General features: G+C 42.6%; 1 protein-coding gene across 1 annotated transcript in view; it reads right to left on the reverse strand.

Annotated features, from left to right (window-relative positions):
• DRAM1 (DNA damage regulated autophagy modulator 1) overlaps positions 1 to 12,352 on the reverse strand; it is a 35,925-nt gene extending 23,573 nt beyond the window's left edge. The window contains exon 1 of the mRNA XM_063076295.1: positions 12,222 to 12,352. Within this exon, the coding sequence (XP_062932365.1) occupies positions 12,222 to 12,352 (131 nt within the window). The remainder of the gene's footprint in view (positions 1 to 12,221) is intronic.
• Between the last annotated feature and the right edge of the window lie 300 nt (positions 12,353 to 12,652).

Genomic DNA, 12,652 nt, shown 5'->3' on the forward strand with positions numbered 1-12,652 from the left:
TAAAATTTTGCTCTAGAATAATTCATGAAAACATTCCAAGCAGCAAATAAAAATGCAAAAACTTCTAAGAACTTTTAAGAATAGTAGTGGCTGTCCATTACCACTAATAAAAATGAAAGGGTTCCTACCTCTCAATGAAAAATGTCTCTGATCTTATATATTACATTATAAGTAAATTCTGAGTCATGTCTCCTGGCTGATGTTGGAATTCTGATGAGCATAACACCAACAGGGTCACCAAGAGACCCCGTGTGTAGCCTCTTTTCGTTTTTTTTAAAGCTCAAGCTAAATGATCCCATAGCACGGGGGCAGGGGTAGTATTTGGTTGGCATAGCTGTACCTGGGTGCCTGATTCAGGAAATTGGAGGAGTGAGAGGCAAAACCAGTTGCTTCTCAACTTGGCAGAAGGAGTGTCTACTCAGATCCCACTACGTCACTCTGCATCACGTGGTTTCAGCAGTGTGGTTGACCCACAGTCCCACCCATCACCTTACTGGCCTCTTTTTTAGAGGGTACTTCCTGAAAACTCTAACTGGGATAAGGAGAGCTAATTGTTCATTTGCCTGTGGTTGAGAAGCTATTGAGGCTGTGATGTGTACACAGTTGTTTCAGGGTAGGTTGTGTCTAGGCAATCAGTTAATGATTACATTTCCTGTGTCTACATTTCCACAAGCTAAGCTAACTGTGGAAAATTACAAGTAGTCTGTGTAACATCCTTCTCCAAACTAATTTATGATGTTAAACCAGTGCATAATCAGGGAATGCTCAAAGAAATGAAAACAGTACAAAGAGAATGTGCCCGATGAGATAAGACTTTCTTTCCCGTGTTTGGTCAAATGTTATTCTTTTTTTGCTTGTTTTTTTAGTGGCTGGCGGGTACAGGGATCAAAACCTGGACTGTGGTGTGGTCAGCACCAAGCTCTAACCAACTGAGCCAACCAGCCAGCCCGAATGCCATTCTAATCATTGGCTACGTGTGATTCCCCTACTCCAATGCCTGGAGGTATGGTTTACCAGGGGAACTAAGATGCTGACAAGATGCACCATTTCTGTGTCTCCAGCCTGAGGTTTATTAGAATGTCCTAAAATCCTAGGTCCCTTGCTTGGAACACTGAGCAAGACTTAGAAACTAAAACAACATAATGCACCAATAAAAGGAGGCCATTATTTCCTTTATCTTCACAATATTTAAATATATTATTTAAAAGAAATACATATGGTAATAAAAAGTCATATTACATTTTATTAGATACTTTTAATTATTAGAGCTAACTTTATGGCAGCTTCACTTGATGATGACTTTTCTAGAGTGGGAGGCACCAGACAACTACATCAACTATTTTTAAACTTAAGAATTTCCTTAATGTAGAAGAAATGCAAACAACTTGGTCTTTTCTTGCACAACCCACATTCAATTTGCACTCTGTTCATCAATCTGAGTTCCCTCTTTGTTCACTCATGCAACAAAATTTTTTTAAAAAATTGTTAAGCACCTCCTAATTGTCAGGAACTCTGCTGGGTAATGAGGATACAAAGATAGAAAGAAATTCTCTACCTTAAAAGAGCTTAGTTTCTAACAAAAAATTCAAAGATTTATTGATTCAATGCATAGTTAACCAATTGCCTTCAATGTAACAGGCAATTTTGCAGGCACAGTGAATGCTGCTGTGAATGAAACAGAAAAAACCTCCTTTGTCGTGAAATGTACATTCTTGTGGGGAAAACAGGGGCAGTAAAAAATCAATAATCTAGAAGTGATGAGTGTTGTGAAGATAGGGAGAGGTGGATAAGAGGACAGAGAAAGATAGGTGAGCTGCCTTCTTGTGACAGGGTCATCTGGGAAGGCGACCTTGATGAGAGACCCAAATGAAGAGAGAGTGCAAGCATTAGAACACCTGGGCCAGGAAAATGACAAATGTGGGGAAGAGCCAAGAAGTGGCAGTAGGTTAGGGGAACTGCAGGGACGTGGTGTGGCTGGGGGCAGTGAGCGGGGACAGTCCGATTTGCATGTGCCTACGGAGGAGGGTGTCCTGGAGCACCCGGGTGCTGCTCTAAGCTGATGGGAAGCGGTTGAGGGCTGAGAGTGGCGGAGTCGATTGACATTAAAAAAAAAAAGAATTATAAAAATAAGTAAATAAAGGATGTTGTGAAAAGACTATAGAGAGGCAAGCGAGGACCAGGGAGATGGTCAGGAAGCTATTTCAGTACTTTGTCAAGAGATGACAGTGACGCAGACCAGCATGGTAACAAAGAGGGAGGTGAAAAACAGTCAGATTTGGGTTTTTTGAGGGGAGTCTCTAGAGAACATCCCCGCTTGGACTACAGCGGCTCATGTTACCGAAAGGAAAAGAGAAAAAATGGAAATTAACATTTCCTTGGCACTTACACTCTGCCAGGCACATCCTTAGTTAATCTTTACAATAGTATCATAGGAAAGTACTTATTATGGCCGTCTTAAAATGAGGAAACAGGGCTGGCCGCTTAGCTCACTTGGAAGAGCATGGTGCTGTCAACTAAGGTCAAGGGTTCGGATCCCCCTACCTGCCAGCTGCCAAAAAGAAAAGAAAAAAAAAAGATGTGGACACAGTCTTAGAAAAGTAACTTGATGAAGGTCACATAAATAGTAAACAGGGAAGCCAAGCCATGCAACTAAAACTGTTTAATTTCAATGGACCCACTTGGGAACTCTTGTCTGCCTGCTAAACTACATTTCTTTCAACATATTATCATTTTCATGTGAGTTTACAGTATTGTACATCTACAGTCAGGTTCACATCATCTGTTCCTTCTGAAGTCATTACTGAAGTGTCCTTGGCCTACAATAGATCTTCCGTGCACGTTCTTGATGGACTGAAATGCAATTGCTGTCAGGTAAAAAGGACTGTGAACTGAAGCACTCTTTTTTTTTTTTTTTTTCGGTTGAGATTGAGTGCTTATGTTTGAAAGTTGTCAGCCCTGTATTGGTCAACACTTTTGAGCAATACTTGAGTGCCTTTTTATAAAGGTAGAAATAACAGAAGAAAGACATTCACAATTTTATTTAGTTCAGTAGAAAAAGAATTTGATCTACTCAAATGACAATGGAAAAGTTAAATTAAACAGAGGAGAAATATATTTACATCTGTCTCAGAGGCCAAACAACATTGCATCCACCTAAATTAATTTAGGGGCTGTGAAAGTTTGAGATCTTCAATTTTCTTATTATGCTCTTCTTGGAATTAACTAATTTGGGCCATGCTTTTTTGAAGAAAATATTCAGTTATAAGTGACCATTTCAAGGATGATACTTTTCTAGCTAAAAGGTTGTTTTTTCTTTTCTATTTTTTTAAATTGGTACATAATAAACCTAAACGTTTTAAATGACATGCCTGCTTTTTGTCCTTATGACACTATGGTTTAGAAATACTATGAAGTAATAATCACAGTACTGTGAAGACTGAAGTGTCATTAACATCATGTCAGAATAAGTGGTTTTATGGACACAGACCTCATTATCTGAATATTTATTATCCTGGTCCTCAGTGATGGTTGAATAGGAAAGATAAAGTCACCACTGCCTGAAATTCAGTGTAGTCTGAGTAATCAAAACAGTTGGTTTAATCAGAAGTCATCAAAAATTATATGGATACATAACACCAGGCACCAAAGTCAAGGGTTCAGATCCCTGTACTGGCCAGCTGCCAAAACAAAACAAAATAAAACTTTATGGATACATACACACCACAAACATTTTATTTTAACTTGAAGCATATAAATGTACATTCATCTGCCCACCTGTTGATGCAGGCCAAGGCCATTACCAGGGTCCACTGTATGTCATCCTAGTATATAAACCACATGTGCTCTGAATCATCTCATTTCCAGTTTTGGTTTCTTTAAAGTGGAGAAAAGTCTTAAAGATACTTTTGAAGCAATTTGAGTGTGGTGTCCTTACAGTGGTGTTTTTTTGTTTTTCTAAATCTTTGGGCCGACCCCGTGGCGCACTCGGGAGAGTGCGGTGCTGGGAGTGCAGCAGCGCTCCCGCGGCGGGTTCGGATCCTATATAGTGATGGTCGGTGCGCTCACTGGCTGGGCGCGGTGCGGCCGGTCACAAAAAAGACACACACACAAAAAATCTTTATAATTATCAGATCCACTATTAAATGGACTGAAATTTTTGACAACTCGTCTCTTTTGAATCTCTCCAAAGCATTCAACTAAATTTTTTTAGAAATTAAATTCGCCTTTTGTATTATTCGTGCATCATGATGATGTGTATCAAGTTAATAAAAAATACAACTGGCATAAACATAAATACAGTTTAAGAATAAACACAGCTGAGGCCATTGGTTTCATTCAGTCCAAGTATTTTTCAGAGAATGAAGTTATCAGTTAACCCAGCTAGTTAATTATGTTGAGGATGGTTAAGAGAGCTTCTGATGTTATATTCACAAATAAACCAATTACTTCTTTTTTTTTCTTTTTCTAACTTTCCTGAAGCTGGAGATCACTTCTAAAATAAGCCCCCCTCCCCACCCCATGCTGCCAAACATCCTTTCCTATTTAACACTAGCATCTATCCAGACCAATGTGGGTTGGTCCCTTGAAAATACTACTAGCAAATGCTAATAGAGAACATACTATGATCTTGCACCAGGGTGTTAATGAATTCTAAGTGAGTTCATATGTTACTTCACAAAGTAAGTGCTACTATTATTAACCCATAGAGAAGCAGAGCAAAGTCAAGTAACTTGTCCAAAGTCCTATAGCTGTAGCACATAGTGGAGCCACCTTCCAACTCAGGCTGTCTGTTTAAAAGCTCTTGCTCTTAACCTCCATACTATGTTTCCTCTCAGTATGATTATCAAACGTGGTAAATATTCCACAATACAAGTCAAACTGACCACAGAGTGAGATCGCAAATCTTATAAGACACAGAGGGTTCAAGAATTCAGCAGAAGCAGTATTAAAGAACAGTTGGAATCCTAACTAAAGTCAATCAACAATGAGGTGCTGGAAGATCAGTTAACAATTAAGGAGGAGAAAACAGACCAATGTCAGTAAATAAAACAGGCCTATGTTACATAAGTTATCTTAGTCAACATTCAAACAATATTCATTAAGTACCTATGATGTGTTGGGCTCTGTTGCAAATGCTGGGGACGAATCCCAAATCTCTATCCTCATGGAAATTATATTTTGTGTGAGAGACAGCCAAAAAACAACATCAATATCCTAACATACAGATTAAAAATGGCAACTGGGAAAATTAATGTCTTCAGCCATTTTTGCAAAAATGAAACTTTTTGTATCTCCCTTCAAAAACTAAGTGTGAAATAAAGGGCTTTATGCAATTATAAAACTGTACTGGAAAAAAGCATGCATTCCCCCCCACCACCCCCCATTAGTCTGTTTCTGTTGTTTATAACAAAATACCTGGAATTGGGCAATTTATAAAGAAAATTAAATTTATTGATTACAGTTTTGGAAGCTGGGGAGTCCAAAGTCCAGGAAACACATCTGGTGAAGGCCTTGTTGGTGGTGACAGTAACTCAGGGGTCTCACATGGCAAATGGTAGAGCAGAGAGAGAGAGACATCTCCTTGTGCACTCTCCTTTTAAAAGATTCCCAGAACCACTCTCATGCTCCCAAGAATGGATCAATCCATTCATGAGGGTACAGTCCTCACAATCTAATCACCTCTTCAAAGCCCCATGATAAATTTCTCACCCTCAACAGTTACAGTGGGATTAAGCTTCAAGGAGTTTGTGAGGCATTCAATCTATAGCATTGTGCCCCCAAACTCATGTCCTTTTCACATACGAATACATTCATTTCATCCCTAAAGTCTCAACTTGTTTCAACTCAAAAGTCCAAAATTCAAAGTCCCATCTGTGAAATCAAAACAAGTTATCTACTTCCAAGATACAATGGTGGGATAAGCATAGGGTACATATTCCCATTTGAAAAGGGAGAAATAGGTCAAAAGAAAGCAATAACATGTCCGAAGCAAATCTGAAATCCAGCAGGGTAGGCATTAAGTCTCAAAGCTGGCAAATCATATACCTTGACTCCATGTTTGATGTCTTCTGCACTCTGATATGGGAGTTGGGTCCACAAGTTCTTGGACAGCTCTGCTTCTATGGCTTTCCTGGTCTAAGGCCATGCTTCAGCTCTCCCAGGCTGGCGCTGCACACTGGTAGCTCTATGGATCTGGGATCTCCATAACAGTCCTACTCACACGGCTTCACTAGACATAGTGCAGATGGGGTTTCGCTGCTGCAACTCCAGTCCCGTTTCCACTCGGCATTGCTCTAGTGAAGCCTCTATGTGGTGAATCTACCCCTGCAACAGATCTCTCCCTGGGTACCCAGGCTTTTCCATACATCCTTTGAAATCGGGGTGGAAGCACTCAAGCCTTCACAGCTTTGGTATTCTGTGAGCGTGCAAACTTAACATCACATGGATGCTATCAAGGCTTCTGGCTTTTATCTTTCAAAGCTGTGGGTTCAACCACACCTGGGGCCAATTTAGCCACAGCTAGAGTAGCCAAAGCAGCTGGTGCTGGAAGCAGCTTCCTGAGGTGGCCCTGGGCAGTAAGCCCACAGAGGGTGCCTTGGACCTGTTCCCTGAGACCACTCTGTCTCCCTAGGCCTCTGGGACTGTGATGGAAGTGTTGGCCCCAGAGACTTCTGCAATTCCTTCAGGGCCTTTTTTCCCAGTCTCTTGATAATCCCTTTCTTCTGTATTTATCTCCTTAGCAAATGATTGCTGGACTGCACCATTGCATTTTTCTCCTGAAAATGTTCTCTGCTTCTCTACCACATAGCCAGGTGGCAAATTTTCTAAATCTTTATGCTGTACTTCCCTTTTAATTATAAATTCTAGTTTTACATCTTGACTTTGCTGCCATAACTCAGCATAGGCTGTTGCAAGTAGCCATGCAGATTCCTCAGCGCTTTGTCGCTTAGAAATTTCTTCTGCCAAATACCCTGGGTCAGTACCCTGAAGGTCCACATTCCATAAAACCTTTAGGCACAAACAGAATGCAGTCAAGTTCCTTGCCAGTTCATAGCAAGAGTGATCTTTGCCCCAGTTTCCAAAAAAAAAAAACCTCCTTATTTCTATCTGAGACCTCCTTAGAATGGTTTTTACAGGCCACATTTCTGGGAGTATTCTGAATTCTGGTCACCACCATTTAACCAGGCTCTAAGAAGTTCAAGACTTTCCCTTGTCTTTTTGTCTTCTTCTGAGTCCTCTAAATTCCTCCAACATGTGCCAATTTGGTTGCTGCTTCCACATTTTCAAGTATTTATTATAAGCAACATCCTACTTCTCTAGTACCAATTATCTGTGTTAGTCCATTTCTGTTGCTTATAACAAAAATACCTGGAACTGGGTAATTTATAAAGAAAACAAAATTTATTGCTTATAGTTTCAGAGGCTGGGAAGTCCAAAGTCCAGGGAACACATCTGGTGAAGGTCTTGTTGGTGGTGATAGTGATGCAGGGCCCTCACATGGCAGATGACAGAGCAAAAAGAGAGACAGCTCCTCGTGTGCTATCCTTTCAAAACCCCAAACCACTCCCATTATTCCAAGAATGACTCAGTCTATTCATGAGGGTACAATCCTCACAATCTAATCACCCCTTCAAAGACCCACCTTTCAATTATCATAATAAGATTTCCCACTCTCAACAGTTACAATGGGGATTAAGCTTCAATGAGTTTGGGGAAGGAGCATTCAATCTATAGCTCCCCCTTAAATAATCAGCATTTGAATAATCTTTTGTTCATTGTAAGAATTAGCTCAGAGTTGACATTATAACCTAAATTTTGCAGTTATCTAAATGCAAGTTAAAATAGTTATTTCCCTAATTTTTAGTTTGATTTTTAAAGTTAAAAACCCAACCAAACCTCTTTAAAAAAAAAAAAGATGACCGGTAAGGGGATCTTAACCCTTGACTCGGTGTTGTCAGCACCACGCTCTCCCAAGTGAGCTAACCAGCTATCCCTATATAGGGATCTGAACCCGTGGCCTTGGTGTTGTCAGCACCACACTCTCCCAAGTGAGCCACGGGCCACCCCCAACCAAACCTCTTTTAACTCATTTATGATACAATTTTGGTTCCCCTATTAAAGTGGCTTAATTCTAAATGACCCAGTTTTCTGCCACCAATTACTGAGCAGAGATTGAGGTCATGAGGAGGACTGATAGGGGTGGACAAAGACTACAGTCTGTCCAGCAATACTGTATTTGCACAAAAAGTGAGACAAGTGCTAGTAAAAAGCAAAGCCAGGATCCAGAATTCGCAAAACTTTTAGAGTGAAAGGTAAGGCTGACCGGTCAGCTCACTTGGTTACAGCATGGTGCTGATAATGCCAAGGTCAAGGATTCGAATCCTCTTGTAGGCTACCCCCTCCCAATAGTAAAGGTTCACATAATATTGTGGATGTAAGAGACACATGCCAAAAGAGAAGGTATGAGATATGAGAAGATATGATATGGTTTACCAGCTGGAAGGAGTTGATTAGCTGATTCAATTCAGAACAGCCTAAGAGATTTGGGTACAAAGGAAAATAAGGAACTATAACAAGTTAAGCATGATTGTGCTGGAGAATGTGGGTGTGGCCTCGTAAAAATCTAACCTAACTTTTTGAGGTTGACTTTTATTTGTTCTTGATTTTGACATCTTTGCATTAATGGTTTCATAATACAGAAATATCACTTTATGCTATTCTAACTTGTTAAATTCAGTGGCTAATTGAATTCCATACTTTAAATTTAATTTTCTGATAGGAAACCCATCCGTTTGGCTATAAAATAAATACATACAAAATGTATGCCAGGAAAAGTCTTATAATCACCCTTATTCCCCATCTGCTAATGTCCCCTGAATGTGACCTCCTCCCCCCTCCATCACGTACTTTTATTAGTTTCTTTATGCAAACTAATACAAATTAATATTTTTCTCCTCTTTTTTCCCCCAAGAAAGCATATTTTCCCATTGTAGCATATTTTGTTTGGCGCCTTGCTTTTTTCCATGTAACAATGTATCTCAGAGATTTTTCCATTGTCAGTGTATTGATTTAAAGAGAATATACTATGTACATAGAGCTTCACTTGAAGTATTCTTTGGTTAAACCATATTTAGCCAGTCCTCTACTAATGGACATTTGCATTGTTTCCACTCTGTTGTTATTAAAAGCGATACTGTGAGTAACCTCGTAGATAAGCCATTCTTCACATGGGTATGTATACCTACCTGTAGGATAAAATTTTCAAAAGAGGAGCTATTGCATCCAAGGACGTGTGTGTGTGTGTGTGTGTGTGTGTGTGTGTGTGTGTGTGTGTGTGTGTGTGTGTGTTCAAAAGAGGAGCTATTGCATCCAAGGACGTGTGTGTGTGTGTGTGTGTGTGTGTGTGTGTGTGTGTGTGTGATTTTCATAGATATCGCCCAAGTCCCTCCACAGAGATTGAAATCAATTTACATTCCCAAGAGCATTGGTGAGAAAGCCTATTCCCCCAAAGTCTCATTAGTAGCGCTATCAAACATTTGGGTTTCTGCCAATCCAGTAGATGAAAAATACCATCCATGAGTTTTAATTGGAATTTTTATTCCTATTTATGAAGTTGAGCATCTTTCCATACATCTTAGAGCCATTTGCCCATTTACCCAATATGTTGAAGAATAGCAATGTTACAAAGAGAAAATACCTGATAAGGAGGCTAACTTTGAAACTCATACTGGAGAAAGGTCCTCCTTATGGTTCTGACTCTTATTTTAAGTGTTTAATTGTGCTAAAAAATCAGACTATTATATTAGTTGAACAATGTTCGCATGTAAAAGGTCCAAATCACTGACCAACCACCACACTGAATGGCCTTATCAAGCTTTCTCTAAAGGGATCTGCCCTGCCCTGGAGTAAATAGTGATGCCCAGGAAATTCATTGAACAAATATTGAAAGCCTTCATGGATCTTACATTCCAGTGAAAAAAGACAATCAGCATAAGTAAGATGAATCAGATAATTTGTTAGAAGGCGACAGGTGCTATGTGAATAATAGACTGGATATGGGGGATCAGGAGTGGTTGGGTACAACTTAAATTGGGTAATCAGGGTGGTCTCACCAAGATAATAATGTTTGAACGAAGGAGGTAAGGGAGAAAGCCTAGAGATATCTTGAAGAATGTTCTGGCAGAGGGAACAGCTAGTGCAAAGTTCATGAGGACGAGGCGTGCCTGATGTTTTTAAGACACAGGAAGGAGGCCAGTGTGGTTGGAGGGAAGTACAGGGAGCTATGGGGAGAGAAGAGGAGGAGTTATTGAGAGCAGAGATTAGATAAAAGATAAGGTCAAACATTCCTGGGCCAGTGGAGGAATATGGTGTTACTCCTATCACTTCTTTTTTTGGGGGTGGGGTGGGGGGGGCTGGCCAGTAAGGGGATCCAAACCCTTGACCTTGGTTTTACCTATACTACCCTCTAACCAAGTGAGCTAACCGGCCAGCCCCCACCACTTCTTGATGTCTGATGTCTGGTTCTTATCTACATCTTGCCCTTGCTTAGGAGGAGTAGAGTTAATCCAGTGATCCAGCTGCTCACTTAAGCAGAGAGAACAAACAACCAAACAGCCCCAGGCACAAGCCGGCAATCTCATTTTGTTGTTGGCAGATGGCTCCTGACAAGGGGACAACCTCATGCCTTTTTCTGCTATAACTCTGCTTTTCCTGAAATCTTCCTTTCCTTGTTAAATTTTAAGCCTATTCCTTGGAGTGTCCATGATTTGAGCACTTCACAAGTGGTTCACATTGTCAGCTTATTTCTCCATTTCCAAATGCCTGCTATTTCAGGTTCACCTTTGGGTAGTATTAACTACATCAGAAACCTCTAAGAGATTCAAACCCTACTCTGACATCTGGCCAATGCATATCACATATTGTCTGTCCCTGACCTTCTGATCCAGGACAAACCCAATGACTATTTTTTCAATAAAAACCATTGCAGGGAGAGCAGCTCTTTCCTTTTACACAAGTCTAAGACCATCTATCCTGCTCCAGAAACAAGAGAAGTGAGCCGATGGCACTTGGGACCGGGATATGCCATGAAAAACCAAGCCCAGGTTTCTCCAGGGGCACAAGACCAGATGGGAAAGTCTCCTCAATGTGTGAAACATCTCTTCTTATGTAGGCAAAAAACACCATTACTGCAGATTTGCCTCTGTGCACCATGCTGCCTGTTGCTCTCTTTCTTGCATCTTTAGACTCTAGTCTCCTCTTGCATCACCCTTCGTTTTCTCTTTCTCCCCACAGAAAACCGCAGAACACTGCTCACCAGGCAGAATGGCTGCAGGGGAGGAGAGGCCCTACAACTCTGTTACATTGTGGTAACAAACCCCGGGTGTCACCCATTTTATTATTCCCTCACCAAGCAATGCAGATCCAGAGGGCTCACACCACTTAGATAAGGAGGGATCGTTCTAATATTTAAGAGATGCCAGTGGCCATGGGCAAGGCACAGAGCTGGAAGCCATATAAAGAGGATCAGTCCATTGTCCCTGGCACTGATGAAGTGACCCTCAGGAAAGGTGGAGGCCCAAACACATGAAAAGTGAAATGGTAAAATGACAACAAGATGTCACAAGTTGTTGACAAGTTGAGGGCTCTGACTCTGGGGGTGCAGTATCCGGAAGGGGTCTTGGGCAGCTCCATCCAGGGGAACCTAAGGCAGGCTCCCAAGGAGCTAGAGGTAGCACAGTGGTGCTTTAGGCATGGGACAGATCTGGGTGTGAATACTGCTTCTACCATTTACTAGCGTTGACATCAATGCCACATTGGTGATATTTCGCCATCTATTTAAAAGTCCATTTCTTTGCATGGAAAATGAGCCTAGACATCCACCTCAAGGCATGTCGGGAAGCCGAAGTGAAATAGGGGAGCTGCTCAGCACATACCTGGATCTACCTCTTACACGACAAATGGCATTTGTCAGGACCCATCCATGTTTCCATACTCCAGAGAAGCGTCTTCCCGAGATTCTGTCCCGTACCTGGCCTGCAAGTTTCACCTTCTATCCTGCACCCCTCCTGAGGTCACCGTGCGATGCCGGGGCTCTCGGGAGCCCCCCTGCTCAGTGTCACACCTCGGTCTTCCCGCGAGACTCCCCCAGCTGGGTCTGGACACCTTCCCTCCCCAGCGGCAGCGCTGCCCGGTGTCCCTCTGCCAGCTACCCTGCCCCTCACCTGATGTAGGGGAAGAAGGGGTTGACATGCCCGGAGAGCACGGCGACCACGTAGGAGATGATGAAGGCGGCGGACGACCAGGTCACCAGGAGGAAGGGGACGAAGGCCATTCCCCTCAGGAAGCACGGCATCGCGCCGCTGCGCCGCCGCCGCCGGGAGGGCGCTGTGCTCCGCGGGGCCGGGTTGCTCCGGGCTGCCTGGAGGCGGCGGCCCCGGCGCGGACGGCCCCGGGGGGACGGGAAGCGCCGAGAGCGGAGCGAGGCGGCGGGCGCGGGCGGCGGGCGGCGGGCGGCGGGGCCGGGGCGGGTGGGGCGCGGGCGCCGGGGCTCGTTGCGAAACGAGCGAAGTTACAAAGCGGCGGCCCGGCCGCCTCCTCGCGGCGCCTGGGGCGGCGGGGACGTGGCGGTCGAGTTCCTTTCGCTTTTGGTTCG

Source organism: Cynocephalus volans, chromosome 12, assembly GCF_027409185.1.
Source record: "Cynocephalus volans isolate mCynVol1 chromosome 12, mCynVol1.pri, whole genome shotgun sequence".
Taxonomy (NCBI): Eukaryota; Metazoa; Chordata; class Mammalia; order Dermoptera; family Cynocephalidae; genus Cynocephalus; species Cynocephalus volans.